This window comes from Tursiops truncatus, chromosome 14 (assembly GCF_011762595.2).
Source record: "Tursiops truncatus isolate mTurTru1 chromosome 14, mTurTru1.mat.Y, whole genome shotgun sequence".
In the NCBI taxonomy this organism is placed as follows: domain Eukaryota; kingdom Metazoa; phylum Chordata; class Mammalia; order Artiodactyla; family Delphinidae; genus Tursiops; species Tursiops truncatus.
Window position 1 is genome coordinate 52961806 of NC_047047.1, and position 24027 is coordinate 52985832.

The 24027-nt window shown below is 36.6% G+C and overlaps 1 protein-coding gene across 3 annotated transcripts in view; it reads right to left on the reverse strand.

The window, feature by feature from the left end:
• CAMKMT (calmodulin-lysine N-methyltransferase) overlaps positions 1-24027 on the reverse strand; it is a 403748-nt gene that overhangs the window by 366988 nt on the left and 12733 nt on the right. For all 3 annotated transcript variants that reach the window (XM_033838634.2, XM_073791396.1, XM_033838635.2), the window contains exons 2-3: positions 21484-21656; positions 8256-8320 (exon numbers count right to left, since the gene is read on the reverse strand). In XM_033838634.2, the coding sequence (XP_033694525.1) occupies positions 8256-8320; positions 21484-21656 (238 nt within the window). The remainder of the gene's footprint in view (positions 1-8255; positions 8321-21483; positions 21657-24027) is intronic.

Sequence of the window (24027 nt, forward strand, 5' to 3'; positions counted from 1 at the left end):
ATCTGGGAAAACTACCATCTAGAGACCTAACCTACCCTCTAGAAATCATTTCTAACCTATCCTCTAGAAGTCTTTCTAATAAAGACTACACACACATTGTGATTCTCAAGAGGGCCTAAGAGCCAAATCCAGAGCCAGTGCTGCATACTGACATCAGCTCCCCACTCTCACTGGGGCCTCCTATAGTCTCAAGGCTGCAGACAATTACCATATTATATGGTTAGCATACCATGCTAACCATATAATGCACTGAACCTTAAAATTTATTTTTCAACAGAGCACTTACAAATTATCTCTGTTCAAGCTCAAAATTCTTCCATTGAGTTTTTAACCTCCTTATACTCCCATGACCTAATATGGGGCTAGAATGATTTGATCTTTGACTTCTTTTAAGTGTATTGGGAGATTAGCACATTAACATCCAACAATGCTGGGAGCTCCTTGGACAAAAGTGCTGTTTAATAAAATACTTTAGGGCTTCCCTGGTGGCGCAGTGGTTGAGAATCTGCCTGCTAAAGCAGGGGACACAGGTTCGAGCCCTGGTCCGGGAGGATCCCACATGCTGCAGAGCAACTAGGCCCGTGAGCCACAACTACTGAGCCTGTGCGTCTGGAGCCTGTGCTCCGCAACAAGAGAGGCCGCGATAGTGAGAGGCCCGCGTACCGCGATGAAGAGTGGCCCCCGCTTGGCACAACTAGAGAAAGCCCTCGCACAGAAACGAAGACCCAATGCAGCAAAAATAAATTAATTAATTAATAAACTCCTACCCCCAACATCTTCTTTAAAAAAAACTAAAATACTTTACATTTTTTATCAGTAGTAAAATGAATTGCTCCTTTTTTCCACAGTACTGTCCTATGCAATTTGAGTTTTATCACAGCTTTCAGTAAAAAAAAAATTAATACTCAATTTGTAAATTAAAGAATATCTACTTTTTTCAAAATAAAAACAACATTACCTAATACAAGCCATAAGGAAACAAATACTAAAAAGCATAAAGAAGAAAGTGATAATCATGCATAACTCCAATACCCTAACAAACACTATGAATATATAGACATAGTACTATGCATACACATACCTACTTAATGAGTGTATATATATTACAGAAATCGAATCATATTCCCTGCAGTAATATTTTAACCTAATATGTCTTAGAGATCTTGAACAGCTACAAAATATTCCATCTCATGAATTATCCATAATTAGCCAGTCACCTAAAATTAAAGATTTATGTTTTTTTCCAGTTATTCACTGTGCTATAATGAATTCCTTTACATTCCACCTTTGCATATTGGTTTCACTACTTCTTAGAAAAAGAATTATTAGTCAAATGAAATGGGTACTTAACATTGTGAAAGATATTGCCAGATTGCCTCTGGAAAAGTAGAATCAATTTACCCTCCCACCAACAGTGGATGCGAAGGCCCATTTCCCTACAATTCGCTGAACATGGCTTATCTTCTCTCACCTTTACCAATTTGATAACAAAAATTCTATCTCACTGGTTTAATTGCACTTCGTTACTTCTTTACTAGTAAAATAATCATTTGATATGTTTATAGAGTATTGGTATTACTTTTGTGAAATACCTTTTTCTAATTTTCAACTATGCTTTGTCTTTTTCTTATAGATCTACAGCCTGTTTTTGCTATTTCTTCGTGGGAGCTCTTCACACAATAAAGAGAATACATCTCTGCATATATTTCATAAATAATAATTACCAGTTTGTCATTTGTCTTTCAACTTTTTTGATACTTTTTGAATAAAGTGACTTTAAATCTTTATTTAGTCAATCTATTCATCTTTAAATTCAAGGGATTTGCGTCACACGTAGAAGGGCCTTCCTTATTTCAACATCTTAAAATTATTCATCTGAAAAATCTGTGAGTGTTAGAATTTTTTAATTAAATATTTAATCTATCTTAAATTTATTTTGGTATTTATATAGTATAAAGGAGAGATTTGGTTTGTTATCTTTTTCTAAATTCCTAACCAATACTATTTATTGAAAAATCTATCCTTTCCACTCTTACTGAAATTCCATCTTCATCATGTGACAAATCACATATATTTTTGTCTTTCTGAACCTTCTTTTCTAAAACACTGATTTATATATGTATTTCTGCAGTAATACTATACTTTTAATAATGTAGCTTTGCACTATGTTTTCATGTACAAAATATTAAAACAGGATGGCACACACCAAAAATATTTCCTGTCTTGTGCTATTTTCCAATATCAAAGATATTGAGAAGGTCTAAGAACAAATGAGACATGATATCAATACTAACAATAAAAACTAATACAAATATTATCTACAGTTTACATACTATTTTCACACTACCTAATATGATGTTTACTACACTACAAGGTAGTTACTGTTACTTTTTTTTTTTTTTGGCTGCATTAGGTCTTCATTGCTGTGCGTGGGCTTTCTCTAACTGTGGCGAGTTGGGGCTGCTCTTGGTTGCGGTGCGCAGGCTTCTCATTGTGGTGGCTTCTCTTGTTGTGGAGTTCGGGTTCTAGGTACGCGGGCTTCAGTAGTTATGGCATGCAGGCTCAGTAGTCGTGGCTCGCAGGCTCTAGAGTGCAGGCTCAGTAGTTGTGGCGCATGGGCTTAGTTGCTCCGCGGCATGTGGGATCTTCCCGGACCAGGGCTCAAACCCGTGTCCCCTGCACTGGCAGGCGGATTCTTAACCGCTGTGCCACCAGGCAAGCCCCTAGTTACTGTTTCTTATTCAATTATAAGGAGTTAAAATTTGTTCAAAGACTTGCCTATGATCACACAGCAAGTAACTGGAAGAGCTAAAACCTGAACTTCATATTCCATGAACCTTCCATGACCCCACTAAGTTAAAAATAGAGCAATTACCCATAAAAGCCCAAATTTCTCATTTTTTAATCAAACTATCTTACCAAGTATGTGTGTGTATATATACACACACATCTCGTAAATGCATTATACGCCTATAACACGTAAAACACAATATGCCTTTATTTGAATGAGGAAAAACTTTAAATCCAGTCTGACACTCCTGAAGCTTAAATAATTCCACCAATATTATAGATCGTAACTACATTAACACAGTAACAATGAAACAGAAAAACTAAAACTCTGGACTATATTTCCTAAGAGATAGTCACCTTTGGTCTCCCAAATATAGGTAGAAAATGAAAATATTTTGTATTTCAACAAGAACATTCCCTTAAGGAATTACTAACCCAAAAGAGATCAGTTTTGGATACATCACAAAACAGGTCCCACTCTATGAGACCCCTAGGAAGGATCCACAAGCAGGAGACTGTAGCAGTGTGAGTTAAAAGTCCAGGTCAGCCCCAGGATTCATTGGGGAGAAAACAATCACCATTGTCACATGTAAGAGTATATAAGGGAGAGGGTCTACAAATTTCTCTAGGACCATGAGACACCAACCAACACAGGGTCCTGTCATGTAGCCCAGCTAGGAGAAAAAAAAAAAAATTTCAAAGAATGGCAGAAGGTGTATTACCAATACATTTCCCAAATTTTAGTGGCAGTGTTGTGTTAGCCAGGACTCCTGAATCACACTAGGTTACTGCAATGAAATATAACAACTATTGGCTTCCTAAGCCTTTAATGGCTTATACACATTATATTGTATATATTGTATACAATAAATTGTATGAGAAGTATTAATCATATGTTCATGCTGTCAAGGACGACGTGCTAAAAAGTCCAAGTGAAGCAATTATATCCCAAGCGCTGATGAGATTTCACACGTAGCAAATAGTTGTATTATATATTATGACAGTAAATTTGGATCAACTAAGTGCTGAAGAGAATCACATTTTTCAAAAATTCATTTCAGTAGAGGAAAGAGATGACTTGGAGAAAGAGAAAATGGTTTCAGAAGAGATACAGCATGATGGGGTTTCTTTGGAGGTCAGGGACTGGCTGGAAAGGAGACTCTGCCCACAGAGAAAACAGAAGCAAGAGATCTGCTGCGTGCTTGCAGAGTACTCTCTTGTGACCCAAGCTGGCATGTTACGTGAAACACAGAAGCAGCCAGCACCTCGTCTGAAGTGAAGGATGCATCCTATACTTTTCCCTAGGTTGCTTGATTGCATCTCTTTCCAGGCATGATGAATCAATAGCAGACACAACCTCTCCACAGAGTAGCTTTGATAGTTAAAAAGGAAGTACGTTCTCAAGTACTAGAACCCAAAGATGGAATATGCATACCTAACCCTAGTTAGAGGTAAGCAAAAAAGAAGCTTGACTTTCAAAATAATTTGTTTTCCACAGCAGCAAATATAAACATGTAAAAATAAGATTGGGGTCATATCCTATAGAGCAATGAATCATTATGGAGAAATAACTGTGTGGAGATTCATTTTAATTTCTTCCTACAACATTCAAAGGAATTCAAATACTGAAAGGATATCTCAAAAACATAAAACATTTTGCAAGCCACACATGTAAAAATAACAGAGGTAAACATAAAGAATATTTTCTTTTCTAACATATCAGGAAATAAGAAATTATCTAGAGGTTTCATTAATTTTCCAAAATTAAAGATTTTTTCCATATCTTTCTGGTGAGAGCATGAACAAACTCGGACTAAGACTGATTGTCTCATCTTTGAAAATTTACAATGAATAAAAGCATTACTTGTTTTTGAAGTTAACTTAAAATTGAGATTAATAGTTCCACTAAACATGAATATATTTTGTATATATTCACATATGTGTATTTTGTATAAACATGTATGGGGGGTTGTAACTATAAAGTATTTTAATTAAGTTATTTTTTCTATTATCAGGAAGTTATGTAAACCTGTAAACTAACTCCTGAAGTAAATGAATAATTCCTGGGACTTCCCTGGTGGCACAGTGGTTAAGAATCCACCTAGCAATGCAGGGGACAAGGGTTCAATCCCTGGTCCTGGAAGATCCCACGTGCCGCGGAACAACTAAGCATGTGCGCCACAACTACTGAGCCTGCGCTCTAAAGCCCACGAGCCACAACTACTGAGCCCGTGTGCCACAACTACTGAAGCCCACGTGCCTAGAGCCCATGCTCTGCAACGAGAGAAGCCATTGCAATGAGAAGTCTGCGCGCCGCAACGAAGAGTAGCCCCCTCTCGCTGCAACTAGAGAAAGCCCGCGTGCAGCAACGAAGACCCAACACAGCCAATAACTAATTAATTAATTAATTAAAATAAATAACAATAAAAATAAATTGTCCTGTTTAAAGAAAAATGAAAAAAAATGAAGAAAAATATCAGTCAGGAAAATCTATTCTTTTGTATTAATGAATTGTTGAATATATTAAATACATAAGAAATAAATCAAATACAGATGTTTACACATACATATTTCTATGTTTACATGATGAAAGCTTAGGGTTACTATTCAAGGTATTTATTCCAGTTATATTGATCTGTTGAGACAGAATTGTGATTTTAGCGCCCTCTGCTGGGTTTTCCAGTCACAAACTCAATCTAATGTCACCATTAGGGTAAAATCAAACATTTGAGACATCAAATGAGAAATCACTTTTTCAATCCTTGATCACTTTAAGCCTTGGCAAAGATTATATAAACGTTATAATCAAGATTTACTTTATTGTAACAGGAATTTATCAATTTTACATTAAGTTGAAGTATCATTATACATTTTTAAAAAGTATAATATAAAAGTTACACTAAACAAAATGTTTTAAGAAGTCTTATTTTTATCACTTCTTACTTGGCAATACATTCAGGTTTTTAAGACCACATTTATGGACTTCCCTGGTGGTGCAGTGGTTAAGAATCCGCCAGCCGGACTTCCCTGGTGGCACAGTGATTGAGAGTCTGCCTGCCGATGCAGGGGACACGGGTTCGTGCCCCGGTCCGGGAAGATCCCACATGCCGTGGAGCGGCTAGGCCCGTGAGCCACGGCCGCTGAGCCTGTGCATCCGGAGCCTGTTTTCCGCAACGGGAGAGGCCACAGCAGTGAGAGGCCCGCGTACCGCAAAAAAGAATAAAAAAAAAAGAATCCGCCTGCCAGTACAGGGGACATGGGTTCGATTCCCTGGTCCGGGAAGATCCCACATGCTCCGCAGCAACTAAGCCCGGGCACAAGAACTACTGGGCCTGCGCTCTAGAGCCCGCGTGCCACAACTACTGAAGCCCACACGCCTAGAGCCCGTGCTCCACAACAAGAGAAGCCACCACAATGAGAAGCCCGCACGCCACAATGAAGAGCAGCCCCTGCTCACCACAACTAGAGAAAGGCTGCGCAGCAACAATGACCCAGGGCAGCCAAAAATAAATAAATAAATAGATTTATTTTTTAAAAAAAGACCACATTTATGACAAGACATTTTAATAAATTACTATTTTTCTAATTTGATCTATTTTCCCACCTTGTTAGTTCAATCAAAATAGTTTATTTTAAAACATCAGAATTTTTTTTTTTTTTTTTTTTTGGTACGCGGGCCTTTCACTGTTGTGGCCTCTCCGGTTGCGGAGCACAGGCTCCGGACGCGCAGGCTCAGTGGCCATGGCTCACGGGCCCAGCCGCTCCGCGGCATGTGGGATCTTCCCGGACCGGGGCACGAACCCGTGTCCCCTGCATTGGCAGGCGGACTCTCAACCACTGCGCCACCAGGGAAGCCCCAGAATAATTTTTAAAAATACTTTCTTCATTATTAGAAAAAAAACTGCAAAGCTTTAGAGGTACTCACCACTGGTAATAATAAAGAGTTTCATTTACCGAGTATCAAGTATGAGGAATACAATATGTTATACACTTTCCATACATTATGTCCAGTTCTAAGAGATGAAAAAAAACTGAGGTTCAAAGAGATAATATAAATTGCTCAAGATTAATTTCAGAACCAAGATTCAAATGTAGGTGTCTCAATCCAAAGGCTCAAACCTTTCTACCAAACAATGGGCAGCAGTGGGGGAAAAAAAAGCTTTTAACATACAATTTCTGCATTTGTCAATGCAACAACAACTTACGGTGGGGGGGGGGGGGTGTAACACATTATTCATACACAAAATAATAGCTTAGACCTTTAGGAAAATATTTTTATTTTACATAATGCTGCCAGCTAGTGGCCCTACTTCATACCGAGCCATTGGGAACAGTACTTGATTTTTACATTACCAAATCAAAAATCCACATTTAAGGTTCTAGAATTATGTTCCTAAATTGGGTATGCATAAGCCTGACTTAATGATATTTTACATTACCACAGAACTAAAGGAGAATGTGTCCTCAACCACCATTAGTATCCCTTACCCAGACCTTGCCCCAACCCCCAAGAAAAATACTGGGAAAGAATTCAGCAAGTGCCAACACAGAGAAACTAAAAGGTATACTTAACACTATCCGTGAAAAAGAAACCTACATTATTTTAAATATTTTAGGATAGTTAGATTCCTTAGTGACAAAATACATAAATTTTTTTCCTCCACAATCAAAAGCTTGCCATCGTGTGGGCATAAGAACAAAATCATTGCCTGAGTATTGCTGGACATTATTCTATGCAGATCGAAAATTAGAAAGCATTTGATAACGTAGTACTGTTAGCAGAATATGTTATTTTAGTTCAGACAATAAGTAGTTACAGTTGTGAAATTTCCTGAGAAGTATTTGAGTATAATTTTTACATTTAAAATGGTAATATTTCATTGATTATCCACTATCTTAAGAAAAATAGCCTATGCAACACATAAAGGAGTACACCGCTTCTATCATGGTATGCTGTTTAACACAGTGATATAAGGATATTTCTTGTTTGATTTCTTTCATTACGTGACATTATAATTAAATGATTTTCTCAGTGGAGAAATCTATTATGACTTAATCAGAGACTTAGATAAGAAATCAATATATCCTATAATATTATAATAATGCATAAAATAAAATCATTCTGGTATTAAAGTATATTAGCGGCAAAGAAAAATGTTCTGGGTTCACTCTTTAGTGAAAGAGAGAAGAAGCAAGAAGTAGAAACACACACACCCAAACACAGCAAAGAAGGGAGAGACAGCCCCTCTGTTGGACTGATTAACTGAAAAGGTCAAAATGAAAACAAGAAACAAAAGGGATAGTACTGGAGAATCCAGTGTTCCTCCTGACCTATGTTCTGTCATACACACACACACACACACACACACACACACACACATCAATAAAATAAACACTGTGAAAAAAATTAAAAATTCACTTTAAAAACACTAAAAATATTTCTATACAGCGGGTATATAACTTACAAATATTTCCTGTATTGTCAAAGCTGGTAAGAACATCTTCAACATTCAAAGATCCACTATTATGCCTAGAAAGGAATAAAGCATTTTCTTTAATGATTCTGAAATATTAACATTTATTAATCTTCTAAAAAGCTGAGACTATATTGTGATACGCTCAATACTAATAACCCTTTCCATGTGGTGTTTTTAAAATATTTCTGCCCACTAGAGGGAGAAGGAAAAGAAATAACAGATGAGTCTTTGGGATATTTAATGTTATGACATTTCTTGATGATTAATCTACACTTTAAAGTACTAATAAATATTTTTATAGTTATTGTTTTAATTATATAAATGTGACATAAATTATTTACCTTTATAAAGACAACAAAACAAAACCCTACACTTTGAGACTCTCAAAATGAAAATAAACAATCAACTTTCATTACCACATTCCACAATACATAAGTTCCTTCTATTATGACCCAACAAATTCAGAACTTCAGTCACAAAGAACTAACAGACCTTCAGGTCTGCACATTCCATTTACAGGGAGTTCTAAATGTCAGGGGGCAAATGTTTTGTATCTTGCTCACTGATCTTAATTCTATTCCTCTTTTTTTCTTTTAATATATTTATTTATTTATTTATTTTTGGCTGCATTGGGTCTTCATTGCTGCACGCGGGCTTTCTCTAGTTGCGGCAAGCGGAGGCTACTCTTCATTGTGGTGTGCGGGCTTCTCATTGCAGAGGCTTTTATTGTTGCGAAGCACAGGCTCTAGGCGCATGGACTTCCATAGTTGTAGCACGCGGGCTCGGTAGTTGTGGCTCACAGGCTCTAGAGCACAGGCTCAGTAGTTCTGGCGCACAGGCTTAGTTGCTCTGCAGCATGTGAGATCTTCCCGGACCAGGGCTCAAACCCGTGTCCCCCGCATTGGCAGGCAGATTCTTAACCACTGTGCCACCAGGCAAGCCCCTAGTTACTGTTTCTTATTCAATTATAAGGAGTTAAAATTTGTTCAAAGACTTGCCTATGATCACACAGCAAGTAACTGGAAGAGCTAAAACCTGAACTTCATATTCCATGAACCTTCCATGACCCCATTAAGTTAAAAATAGAGCAATTACCCATAAAAGCCCAAATTTCTCATTTTTTAATCAAACTATCTTACCAAGTATGTGTGTGAATATATACACACATCTCGTAAATGCATTATACACCTATAACACATAAACACAGTATGCCTTTATTTGAATGAGGAAAAACTTTAAATCCAGTCTGACACTCCTGAAGCTTAAATAATTCCACCAATATTATAGATCGTAACTACATTAACACAGTAACAATGAAACAGAAAAACTAAAACTCTGGACTATATTTCCTAAGAGATAGTCACCTTCGGTCTCCCAAATATAGGTAGAAAATGAAAATATTTTGTATTTCAACAAGAACATTCCCTTAAGGAATTACTAACCCAAAAGAGATCAGTTTTGGATACATCACAAAACAGGTCCCACTCTATGAGACCCCTAGGAAGGATCCACAAGCAGGAGACTGTAGCAGTGTGAGTTAAAAGTCCAGGTCAGTCCCAGGATTCATTGGGGAGAAAACAATCACCATTGTCACATGTAAGAGTATATAAGGGAGAGGGTCTACAAATTTCTCTAGGACCATGAGACACCAACCACCACAGGGTCCTGTCATGTAGCCCAGCTAGGAGAAAAAAAAAAAAATTTATTTCGAAGAATGGCAGAAGGCGTATTACCAATACATTTCCCAAATTTTAGTGGCAGTGTTGTGTTAGCCAGGACTCCTGAATCACATTAGGTGTGACCTGAATCAGTAGGTCATAAAGTCTGAGTTACTTTTCCAGTGGTGATTACAAAAAGTTGGTGCTAACACATCTACAATCTTCTACATTCTCCCCTATATAACTTACAGCTGTAGTTCTTTCAGATGTTGTAATAGTTTATAATAACCATTAATAATTCACAATAAAATTTACTTCATCCATACTACTTTGTCATTAAAACTCATCACAAATGATATATACTATTATGGACTGAACTCTCCCCAAAATTCATATGTTGAAGCCCTAACCCCCAGTGCCTCAGAATGCGACTGAATTTGGACATAGGGCCTTCAAAGAGTTAATTAAGTTAAAATTGGGTCATTAGGGTAAACCCTAATATATATATAATATATATTATATATATTATATATATATTCATATATATTATATATATTTTATATATATATCCTTACAAAAAAAGGAGATTAGGACACACAGAGACAATAAGGCATGTGCACAGGGGGACAATCACGTGAAGAGGCAGCAAGAGAGCAGCCACATGCAAGTCAAAGAGAGAGGCCTTGGATGAAACCAAACCTGCAACACCTAGATCCAAGACTTCTAGACCCCAAACTGTGAGAAAATAATCTTGCTGTTTAAGCCATCCAATGTGCGGTGTTTTGTTCTGGGAGCCCTAGCAAGCTAATACATGTAGTAGGAGAATACATGTAAACTGTAATACCCTTTTCAGAACAACATTTTATTTCTATCACAGAGACCAAGTTCCTTCATGGAGTGACCAAGTGAGGATGCAAAAAGTTATCTGCAATAATCACTGACCCAATAACCATTGGGTTCAACAATATCATAACCTAAGGCAATGAAGTTATCAACCACAAATCCAACTTTCATCTTCATAACACAATGATTCTGCACCTTCTCTGTGGATGCAAGATTCTAGAAGAGGTTATTTACGCCTAACTTTTCCATGTTAGGAAACTACAACATACATGTCAGACAAGAGAGGAAAAAGAACAAAGCATTAAACATCTAAAGCACAAGATGAAGCTATTAAAATGATCAGCAATACAGCTTAGAACTCAAAAAACTTTTTCCTAAATATAAAAGCAATATACAGTTTCCTCAAGAAAAAACTGCCCATAATCCTATCATGCAGAGGTAACCACAGTTAATAGTTTGGTATATAGCCTTCAAATTTTATGCTATGCTCATAGACCTGTCATTAAATAACGGAGAGCACATTGTCCATACAGTTTTTCAATTTGTATTTTTTCATTTAACATATTATAAAGTTTCCCACATCATTAAATATTCTCCTGCAACATGATTTTAATGGCTGCCAAGTAGTCCAATGAATGCACCATAATTTACTGAACCAACACCTTACGACGGATTTTTAGATTATGCCCACTTTTGTGCTTTATGCATATTGTTTCAATGAACATCCTTGTAGAAATAGCATTGAGCCCCTTTCTGATTATTTCTTTAGGATAAATAACTAAAAGTGAAATTGCTTTATGGCCTAGTTTTAATAAGGACATTCTCTCATGCACATTCGCACGCTCTCTCTGTCACTCTATCTCTCTCTCTCTCATCAAGATGAAATAAACATTTGAAAAGAAATCTGAGACAAGAGTTAAAAAAAAAAAGGTACATATATTTTGCAAGAAGTTAAAGATTTCTAAAAAGCAGAAACTGGGATAAAGTAAAATGCATGTTTAAAAGTTAAAAGCAGTATTAAAAATAGAAAGTGTGACACAGGGCTTCCCTGGTGGCACAGTGGTTAAGAACCCGCCTCCCAATGCAAGGGACACGGGTTCGAGCCCTGGTCCGGGAAGATCCCACATGCCGCGGAGCAACCAAGTCCGTGCGCCACAACTACTGAGCCTGCGCTCTAGAGTCCGTGAGCCACAACTACTGAGCTCACACGCCTAGAGCCCGTGATCTGCAACAGGAGAAGCCACCGCAATGAGAAGCCCGCGCACCGCAACAAAGAGTAGCCCTCGCTCACCGCAACTAGAGAAAGCCTACGCACAGCAACGAAGACCCAACACAGCCAAAAATAAATAAATAAAATAAATAAATTTATTAAAAAAAAAAAAAAGAAAGTGTGACACAAAACTTGTCTTCTTGAAAGCATTATTTCTTGAAGCCAAGAAGCAGAAAGTATACCCTATGACATTAAATGGGATCAGGGTGGGGAGACAGGAAAACTAATCCTATACCTCTAAGTAACTTACAAAAATGAAAATCATTTATCTACGAAGTCTAGGAACCCTAAAAGATGGCATCTCATGAGAGAAAAATGTCAACAATCATTGTCTTCAATGGTATAAGAATTAGTCCTACTTATAGGAAAACTGCCATGAACACAGTGTGGTAAAGATTCAGTTTGATTATTTCAAGTTCCCTTTCAATTGGCCCAAACTCAAGGACTTTTCTTTGTTCAGAGTCATCTATACTTTATTCAAGTGTCAACTCTATAAGATCTTGTCTACCCTTAATCTTTCAACTGTTTACCTAGGTCCTGCCTGGACAATGTGGTTATTAGACAGTAATACCTGCAAGGAAGGGACCTTATCAAACTTCAGTTTTACCATTACACTGATAATTAATGTTATATAACAGTCATAACATTTTGCTAACATATCCAGGGTATAAAAAGTTCACTCCATCTTCTCCTAAACTCCGAAGCTTTAACTTGTTTCCCAAGCCTTTAACTTAAATATTCTCACCACAAAAAAGAAATGATAATTATGTGACATGATAGAAGTGTTAGCTAGTAGTATGGTACTAATCATTTTGCAATATATAAGTGAATCAAGTCAACACAGTGTATACCTTAAATTTACACAATGTTATATGTCAATTATATCAATATCTCAACAAAGCTGGAAAAAAGTTTACCAGTAGCCAGTTTTTTCTTCCCAAAGCCAAGAAATTTTTTTCATAAGCACCTAAAGCTATGCTAGAACTGAGGACCTTTGAGTTTTTCTAAAGAATGGCCTATGGGGTAAGGATTAAGGAGCAAGTAACTGGGGCAGATAATTATCTGAAGAGGGGAAAAAGAAAAGCTACCAGAGAAAAATTTGAAGCCTAAAGGTATCAAGAGATTGAAACCAGAGGTTAAAAGTAAGTGAGGGCTAAATATGGCACCCAAAACACAAACAACAAAAGAAAAAAATAGATAAATTGAACTTCAACAAAACTAAAAACTTTTGTACACCAAAGGACACTATCAAGAAAGTGAAAAGATAACCCAGAAGATGGGAGAAAATATTTGCAAATCACATATCTGATATGGGTTAAGTATCCAGAATGTATAAAGAAGTCTGAAATTCAATAACAAAGAGACAAACAACCCAATTAAAAATGGGCATAGGACTTGAATAGACATTTCTCCAAAGAAGTTATACAAATGGCCAATGGGCACATGAAAAAACATATAACATAATTAGTCACTGGGGGACTGCAAATCAAAACAACAGTAAGATTACACCCACTAGAATGGCAATAATACAAAATAATAATAATATAGGAAAAATCATAGGTGTTTGCAAGAATGGGGAGAAACTAGAACCCTCATATATTCCCAGTAGGTAAAATGGCACAGCCACTGTGGAAAACAATTTGGCCATTCTTCAAAAAGTTAAACAAAGAGTTACTACATGACCCAGTAATTCGGCCCCTCAGTACATACCTAAAAGAAAGAATTTAAAACTTAAACATTCACATAAAAACTTGTACATGAATGTTCATAGTAGCATTATTCATAATAGCCAAAAAGTAGAAACTACCCAAATGTCCATCAACTGATGAAGGGATAAACAAAATATGGTATTGTCCATACAATGGAATATTATTCAGCCATAATAAAGGAATGAAGTACTGGTATATGCTATAACATGGATGAATCAGAAGACATTATGCTAAGTGAAAGAAGCCAAATATAAAGGCCACATATCATATGATTCTACTTATATAAAATGTCCAGAATAGGCAATATAGACAAATCCATATAGACAGAAAGTAGCTAAGTGGTTGCCAGGGGCTAGGGGGAGGAGGAAGATGGAGAGTTACTAGTAATGGGGATGGGGCTTCCTTTTGGGTTGATGAAAAGCTTCGGAAATTAGAGAGTGGTGATGGTTGCACAACATCGTGAATATACTGAATTTAAAATGGTTAAAATGATTAATTTTACCTTGATTAAAAAAAGTGGTCCCCCAAAATCAGAAAAAGTAAGCCAGAGAGCAGAATGGGTCCTAAGAGGCTGCATAAGAACAAAGAGGTTTAAAAAGTTGATTTTCCATGCAACTACTTTGGAGATCTTTCGAAAATAAATGGCTGAAGAGTTTTTTTTTTCAGTCTTACATCTACTAGTTATAGGAAACTAAAAGATTATTTCTACATAATATATGAAAATTTGAAAAAGTATCTAGGGAATATTTCAATTTACTGAAACTTTGAATATATGTATATGTAAGCAAACTACACAAACAATCATGACTGAACTTCAAATAACCTAGAAAGTTAAGTTACAATTAGCCCATATCTGTGATTTAAGCTCCATGAAATGAGAAGCCTGCGCACCCATAACAAAGAGTAGCCCCTGCTCACTGCAACTAGAGGAAGCCTGCACGCAGCAACGAAGACCCAACGCAGCCAAAAATGAACAAATAAATAAATAAATTTAAATTAAAAATAATAAATAAACAAATATAAATTCAGTATTCATATTTGCCTCAGATACCAACCTTGCCAAGTTTTAAAGGGGCACCTATGATACACTACACATATAAGGATAATCTGCCATACATCTAATTTCATAAGCATATCATTCCCATCACAAGTTTTTATTCAGTGTGCGCTCACAGGGTACATACTAAATCCAGTGGGGTGAGGGTTTGTTTTATTTTTTTTCCTTTCCTTAGAGAAGCAATACATGATCTCAATGCAGTGCATTTGCTGTACTACCGTTCTTTTTTTTTTGTGGTACGCGGGCCTCTCACTGCTGTGGCCTCTCCCGTTGCGGAGCACAGGCTCTGGATGCGCAGGCTCAGCGGCCATGGCTCACGGGCCCAGCCGCTCCGCGGCATGTGGGATCTTCCCGGACCAGGGCACGAACCCGCGTCCCCTGCATCGGCAGGCGGACTCTCAACCACTGCGCCACCAGGGAAGTCATTCTTGACTTCTTGCCCATTCTAAGCCTCCAGGACAGGCCAAAGTCATTCTTGACTTCTTGCCCATTCTAAGCCTCCAGGACAGGCCAAAACGCAAGAATGCTAGGCTTCTAATTCAGCAATTACCATAGCAACAGGAGTCATTCAAAGAAAGGAGGGCAGTTCAGGCCTCTCAGCTTCTTCTATCCCTAGAACTTGTATACATTTATAAATGAATAACTCAGGCACTTTTATGGTTCTGAATATAAATGGAAGTATTTTAAAGTTTCCAGAATATGCAAATTCCTATTACACTGAAATTAAGTTAAAATACAGGGGCGGGGAACAACAATTTCTAGTATCTATACAGTAATCTCTATACAACAAGAAATTGCAACTTATAAGACAAGGAGAAGAAATTTTTTTTAATACAGTTTTTTACTATACATAGAAAATCCTAAAGATGTCACCGGAAAACTACTAGAACTAATCAGTGAATTTGGTAAGGTTGCAGGATACAAAATTAATGCACAGAAATCTCTGGCATTCCTATACACCAACAATGAAAAATCAGAAGAGAAATTAAGGAAACGCTCCCATTTACCACTGCAACAAAATGAATAAATTACCTAGGAATAAACCTGCCTAAGGAGGCGAAAGACTTGTACTCAGAAAACTATAAAACACTGATGAAAGAAATCAAAGATAACATAAACAGATGGAGAAATATACCACGTTCTTGGATTGGAAGAATCAATATTGTGAAAATAACTATACTACCCAAAGCAATCTACTACCCAATTCAATCTACAGATTCAGTACAATCCCTATCAAACTACCAATGGCATTCTTCACAGAATTAGAACAAAAAATCTTACAATACATATGGAAACACAAAAGATCCCAAATAGCCAAAGCAACTTGAGAAAGAAAAATGGAGTTGGAGGAATCAGGCTCCCCGACTTCAAACTATGCCACAAAGCCACAGTAATCAAAACAGTATGGTACTGGCACAAAGACAGAAATATAGATCAATGGCACCGGATAATGCCCAGAGATAAACCCACGCACATATGGGCATCTAATTTACGACAAAGGAGGCAAGAACATACAATGGAGAAAAGACAGCCTCTTCAATAAGTGGTGCTGAGAAAACTGGACAGCTCCATGTGAAAGAATGAAATTAGCATGCTACCTAACACCAAACACAAAAATAAACTCCAAATGTATGAAAGACTTCAATGTAAGACCAGACACAGAACTCTTGGAGGAAAACATAGGAAGAACACTCTTTGACATAAATCACAGCAAGATCTTTTTTGACCCACCTCCTAGAGTAATGGAAATAAAAACAAAAATAAACAAATGGGACTTAATTAAACTTAAAAGGTTTTGCACAGCAAAGGAAACCATAAACAAGACAAAAAGACAACCCTCAGAATGGGAGAAAATATTTCCCAATGAAACAACAAAGAATTAATCTCCAAAATATACAAACAGATCATGGAACTCAATATCAAAAAAACAAACAATCCAGTTAAAAAATGGGTGGAAGACCTAAATAGACATTTCACCAAGGAAAACATACAGATGGCCAAGAGGCAGATGAAAAGATGCTCAATGTTATTAATTATTAGAGAAATGCAAGTCAAAACTATAATGAAGTACCACCTCACACCAGTCAGAATGGCCATTATCAAAAAAGCTAGAAACAATAAATGCTGGAAAGGGTGTGGTGAAAAGGGAACCCTCCTACACTGTTGGTGGGAATGTAAATTGATACAACAACTATGGAAAACGGTATGGAGGTTTCTTAAAAAACTAAAAATAGAACAACCATATGACCCAGCAATCCCACTACTGGGCATATACCCTGAGAAAAACATAATTCAAAAAGAGACATGCACCACAATGTTCACTGCAGCACTATTTACAACAGCCAGGACATGGAACCAACCTAAATGTCCACTGACAGATTAATGGATAAAGAAGATGTGGTACATATATACAATGGAATATTACTCAGCCATAAAAAGAAACAAAATAGAGTTATTTGTAGTGAGGTGGTTGGACCTAGAGTTTGTCATACAGAGTGAAGTAAGTTAGAAACAGAAAACCAAATACCGTATGCTAACGCATATATATGGAATCTAAAAAAAAAAAGGTACTGATGAACCTAGTTGCAGGGCAGGAATAAAGAGGCAGACATAGAGAATGGACTTGATGACATGGAGTAGGAGGGTGAAGTGAGAGTAGCAACGACATATATACATTACTGAATGTTAAATAGTTGGCTAGTGGGAAGCAGCAGCATAGCACAGGGAGATCAGCTCGGTGCTTTGCGATGATCTATAGGGGTGGGATAGGGAGGATGGGAAGGAGGCTCAAGAGGGAGGGGGTATGGGGACATGTATTCATACGGCTGATTTGCTTTGTTGTACAACAGAAACTAACACAGTATTGTGAAGCAATTATACTCCAATAAAGATCTATTAAAATATATATATATATATATTTTTTTTTTGGCTGCATCAGGTCTTAGTTGCAGCACATGGGATCTTTCGTTGTGGCACACAGGCTCTTCGTTGTGGTGCGCAGGCTTCTCTCTAGTTGTGGCGCACAGGCTCAGTAGTGTGGCACATGGGCTTAGTTAGTTGCCCCATGGCACATGGGATCTTAGTTCCCTGACCAGGGATCAAACCCACATCCCCTGCACTGCAAGACAGATTCACAACCACTGGACCACCAGGGAAGTCCCTTCATATATATATATATTTATTCATTCATTCATTCATTCATTTGGCTGTGCCGGGTCTTAGCTGCGGCACATGGGATCTTTGCTGCGGCGTGTGGGATCTTTTAGTTGCAGCATGCAAGATCTTTTTTAGTTGCGGCACATGGGATCTTTAGTTGCAGCATGCAAACTCTTAGTTGCAGCACGAGGGATCTAGTTCCCTCACCAGGGATCAAACCTGGGCCCCCTGCATTAGGAGCGCAAGTCTTAGCCACTGTACTCTCACCAGGGATCAAACCTGGGCCCCCTGCATTGGGAGCACAAGTCTTAGCCACTGGACCACCAGGAAAGTCCCAGGAACAAGGAATTTTTAATGAAGGATTTTTAGTATAAACACCTCCTGGTATATATTAGTTTTCTATACATGCATCTATCTAATAGCAAGAACCTCTTCTATAAAACTCTAAGAAATGAACACCAGGGAAACAAGAAGACTTTGCCAAGGAATAAAGCAGGAGCCATACCCTGGATTTTAATTTACTAAGTCTCAACATTCACTTTGGAGCAAAGAGTCGACCATCCTCAGATATACAGAAAAGACAACAGATCTTGGAGAATTCATAACCTAACTTTTACATTGTCCAGACTTTTGTTTCTGATGAAAAGTCACCAGGGGAAATTCTTTATTCCTTCATTTTAAGTATCATCATGTAAAGCTGACAGGAAATGATCAAAATTTTAATTCAGGCCACTGCTTATATACATTTTAATAATATAAACAATATACAACTATGTACTCTGAATTCACGAATATCTAGTTATTTACTCTCTTAAGGTATTCATTTCAAGTCTAATAAAACTTTAAAGGAACATAAATCAATATGTAGGGAAATGAATTTACTGATTTATTTAAAAACTATTCACCACTTTTTTTTACTGCATAGCGTTAATAAACTTAAAAAATATAGAAGATGATGATGGTACTGCATTTCAAAACAACTTTCCAAGCCACTACTTTGGCTATTACAAGTAATTTTTTTAAACTTTAGAGTGCTCACAATTCAAATAACACTGAAGAAAACAGATAAAAGTAGCTAAAGAAATGGCATGGAAAGACTGACAAAAGAGTTGATACAAGATATCAAAGGAGCAAGAATGGAAATCCATGTTGGGTAGATAACAGTAAACAAGGAGAAGTGGTAACCATAAGAAATCAACATGAACAAAATTGGCAATGGAATGGAATGAACTATTCTTGGCAGAAATCCTGCCCTTCCTAAGCAATTACAGTAATATCAGTGATTTCCTATACGGTATCAGGATTATGGAGTAAGAAATGGAATGCTCAGAATAATCAATGAGGAAATTAGTTTATCTAGGCCTCAATCCCTTCATCTGAAAAGTGAATAAATGTATATATGACTGCCGCACAAGTGGCAGGATGTGTAGAAGTTAAAAGTGCAGGCTGTGACTATCATTATATAAGATGTTACTGATGGAGACAGCTGGGTGATGGGTACATGGAACTCCTTGTACTATTTTTGCAGCTTTTTGAGAGCCTGTAATTATTTCAAAACAAAAGTTTTTAAAAGTATTATACAGGCATGAAACCAGACCACCAGGGTTTAAATAGGGGCACAACCAATTATTGGCTGTGTGCCCTCAATCGAGTTATTTTCTCATCTGTAAAATGAGGATAAAAACAATATTTACCTCAGGAGGTGCTATGTGAATTAAATAAGCTTATACATGTAAACCATTCACAACAGTGCTTGTCACATAGTAGGCACTCAATTGTCAGTCATTATTAATGTTGTTAGGATTATTTTTTTCTAAGATCAGAATTCAGCTCTAGAATTCTGTATGTGTAAGCTATCGTTATTTTTGCACTATTGATATGGAGAGATATTAGCTAGTTTGAAAAACAGAGAAAAAATCTTGGCAGCCAATGAGGCCTAAATTCTAGCTCAGTCACCTGTCATCTTTCTATAAACTAGGATTTAATATCATATTTATATAGATATATTTATTCTTTCAAAAATGGATATATCACAAAGAACCAAACTGTTGGAGAGGTGTCTTGGTGCTACATCAACACCATCTCCACCAGGTGGAGAACCATGCCTTATTTTGAAAGCTCTCAAGAACAGAAGATTTCACATTCTCTCTGGCTAAGCCTTACCAGGGCCTTGAAGATGTCAGGAAGTTATTCTTGGTACAGTTTACACTTACTGCCTCTTGTCACCGTAGACGTAGAAGATAAGTTTTAGAACTTTATACCTGAAGACCCCTACCAGTAGGGGTATTACTCTGTTTCTCCTTCTCTTTAATATCCTTATAGATTCTATCTTCCAATTGTTTAATCATCTTCATTCCTACTTCACAGACTTATTGTAAGGAGTACATGAATTAGAATACATCAAAGCACGTAGTACTGTACTTGGCAAACAGTAAGCATTTAATGCATTTTTCTTTCCTTCCTAATCAAGGACTAAACTATCTCCATCAGAATGCCAGGCAGTTGAGGTATTCTAATTTCAATCTCATAATGAATGTACAGGCAAACTCACAAATCCTTAAATTTTTACCTTCTATTTAGAGTTCTTAATAAATCAACATGATGAAACCACATCCTAATTGCATTCCCCTGTCCACTCTAGTCAATTTTTATCCAAATCCCAAATTTTAAGCTATAATGGTATCTTTTAGAGCTGAGATATTTTAAACTAAAATAGTTCAGGAAACATATACTATAAATAGACATCCTTTGTGAAAACTTTTTTTCTTAAAATTATTCCTGACCTTACCTAAACTGTATTCAGACACGTTTCCACTTAAAATGTTTTTTGCTCTTCTTACAGTTACTGTAAATGTGCTCCTCCCTCCCTTTCAAAAGGTGAAATCTTGTCAAGAAAGGCAGATTTTATAAAATCAAATACCTGCAGTAATATTGCAACATGCTAGACTGTAACTGTGAGAGAAAATTAATTCAGTAAAAATGATATCTTGTTACTTCAGTTTGCAACTCTCTTATCTCTTTTCTAATGATTTTTAAAGCCAGAACAGTCTGTATGCTTCTCACGATATCAGTGTTTTGGGTGAATTTTCTCCTCCTATTCCTAAGATTCTATTCTGAAAGTGACAAAACATGAATGGGAAAAATACCAAAGCTTGATTTTTCAAGTAACTACTACTTGAAGAGCAGTTTGGAAAAATTCTGTTTTCACTTTCAGCCTTCTTTGCCTCAAAAAGAACTTGGCTTTTTTTCATAATCAAATGCTATGAGACAATGGTTAAATGAACCCTTTGATTTGAACTTTATCCTCAAATGCCGATACATTCCTTAGAATGTTTTATTTTTAGTTCTGAGAATACAGTAAGACCCAGTTAAAGCAGCAGGATTCCAAACACAAAGTTGCAAAACCTAAGTTCTGATAAAGATTGCCTGCAAACTCAATAGAATGAACAATGAGATTCTTAGATTGTTTTCTTCTACAAGAGAAAAAAACTTAAAAAAAAATCTTAACTAGAGTGATGTTTACCTTAAGAAAATACTGTATTCAGGATACAAGATGCTTGTATATTGAACCCAGGCACCAACTTCCTCTTCAGTTTCCCTTTTTTGGGCTTCTGTTACTGAGAACAGATTAAATGATTCAAATCTTCTTACAGATACATGTCGTAGACAATCATCCAGGTGTTTTTGTTTCAGAACCTTTGAAATAAAACCAAATATTGTCGTCACATTATATAAATATAAATTAAATTTTCAACATTTAAGTGGTAAGGGGACTTTCTTTTCCAGTAATGGCAGATTACTGGAAAAGACCAACATCTTACTGAAGACAACTAGAAAACATACACAAAATATTTTAAAACATTACTCGAAGGCATCAGAGGGCAAAGAATATAGTGAAGATCTACCAGTCTAATATCTTTAAAAGGAGGTAAATCTAGAGAGATGAGTCTGGCTTTTGCAACCACTTTTCTTGTGAGACATTCATCAATTCCAAAAGAAAGAGCTGAGAAGACAAGCAGCACCTTCAACAGCTTGTAGACTTAGGGGGTAAAAGTTGAATTTCAAAGCTTAATACCTAGGCAGGGGCAGGTATGTTATTCTGAGCTGGTGTGTGTGTGTGTGTGTGTGTGTGTGTGTGTGTGTGTGTGTGTGTGTGTGTGTGTGTGTGTGTGTGTGTGTGTGTGTGTGTGTGTGTATGAAGATAAATCAAATGAGTAGTTTTCTTGGTGCCACTGAAAACTAGGTTTTTAAGTATGGAAGAAAGGAGATACAACTGTAAGATTAATGAGGTTAAGCAAAAACTCTGTAGCTCTGAATCTGAATAAAGTATAATATAAACTAATGATGTATTTCATTTTTTAAAACTGTACATATATTTCCTACATCTGACCACTGAAAAGGTCTAAAAACAATGACCAAACTAGTAGCAATGAGCACACCTACTGCACATACTGCTGTCTCTAAATACCATTTTTTATTAAAACAAAGTAAGGGGAATCCCCTGGTCGTCCAGTGGTTAGAACTCCACGCTTTCACTGCCAAGGGCATGGGTTCAATTCCTGGTCAGGGAACTAAGATAATGCAAGCCACGCAGCACAGCCAAAACGAAGAAAGAAAAAAAAAAAAAAGTAAGGCCCTTGGAAAAAGGGCAGGAATTGTACAAGATAAGTCTGGAACATCATGCACACAAGAAAACAAGAAAGCCATACAAAATTAAGGGTTATATCAAAAGGACTGATGGGATAGTGCAAGCATTAACAAAGATAATAAATGTAACTGAGTTGAAACACATTAGTTCATAACAGTAACTTTTTAAATACTTCATTGATGATCACCGAAAAATGCTAAAGAACCAACTTATTTTGAAAACTAGTAAATGAGGAGAAAAAATCAAGTATTTATCTGTCTCTTCTATATGAACCATAACTGAGAATATCCAAATGGAAGTTGAGGGGAAATTTCTCTTTATACTAGTATTCCAAGTAATAAATGAAGAAGGAACAACAGAACATCACCATTTTTCAACTCCTTCATGAATTCATGAACCTAGGTAATCATCATTAAGAAGAGAAATAACCAGACATCACTATGATTATTGATGAAATCTCACACCACCATCATCTTGACCAATTAAACAAGACAAAACAAAAAACATCAAATCTGAATCTGATCAAGCCTCTATATCTTACAGGAAATAGGAAATACAGGGAGAGAGGAACACATTAAACAACATCATCAAGTGCAATTAGCAAAATTCAAATTATGGGAAACTACAAAACACCCAGTTGCTTCTAAAATAAACGGCAAGGGTTGAAAAAGAGACATGCTGAGGGAATATTTAGATTAAAAAGACTTGTACATATCAACCAATAACAATATTTGGAACTTAATTTGGATCCTGTTTTCAAAATAATCAAACTGTAAAGAAAAATTAGGAGACAATGGAAAACTTTTGGAAACTGACCAGATATTTTATGACATCAAGGAATTATTCTGGATAGGATATGGTATTGTAATTAATTTTTTAATGTCATCTTGTATAGGTACATACTGAAATATTTATAGAAAAAATATGATATCTGAGATTCGCTTCAAAATAATCTGGTGAGGGTTGCATAATGAGAGAACAGAAATGAAACGAATTTGGTCCAGAGTTAAAAATAGTTGAAGCTTATGGATACCTGAGTGGTTATTAAACTATTTTTTTCCACTTTTGTGTATGTTTGACATTTCCCATAAAGTTCTTTTAAGATATAAAGCGCTCTAATAGTCATAAACAAATGAAAAATAAAAAGATATGAAAAACCAAATATATTTGCAAGTTAAGCAATAAACTTCTAAATAATCTGTGAATGAAAAAAAGAACACAATGGAAATTAGAAAGTATTTTAAACTGAATAATAAAAATACATTTCAAGGGCGGAGTCAAGATGGCGTACTAGGAGGACTCGGAATTCATCTCTCCTCACAACTAGGGCACCTGCCAGGCACTGGTGAGGGACCACGGAAACCTAAGGGGACAGGAAGAACCCCCAGCGACCGGGTAGGACATGGGGCATGGGAGGAG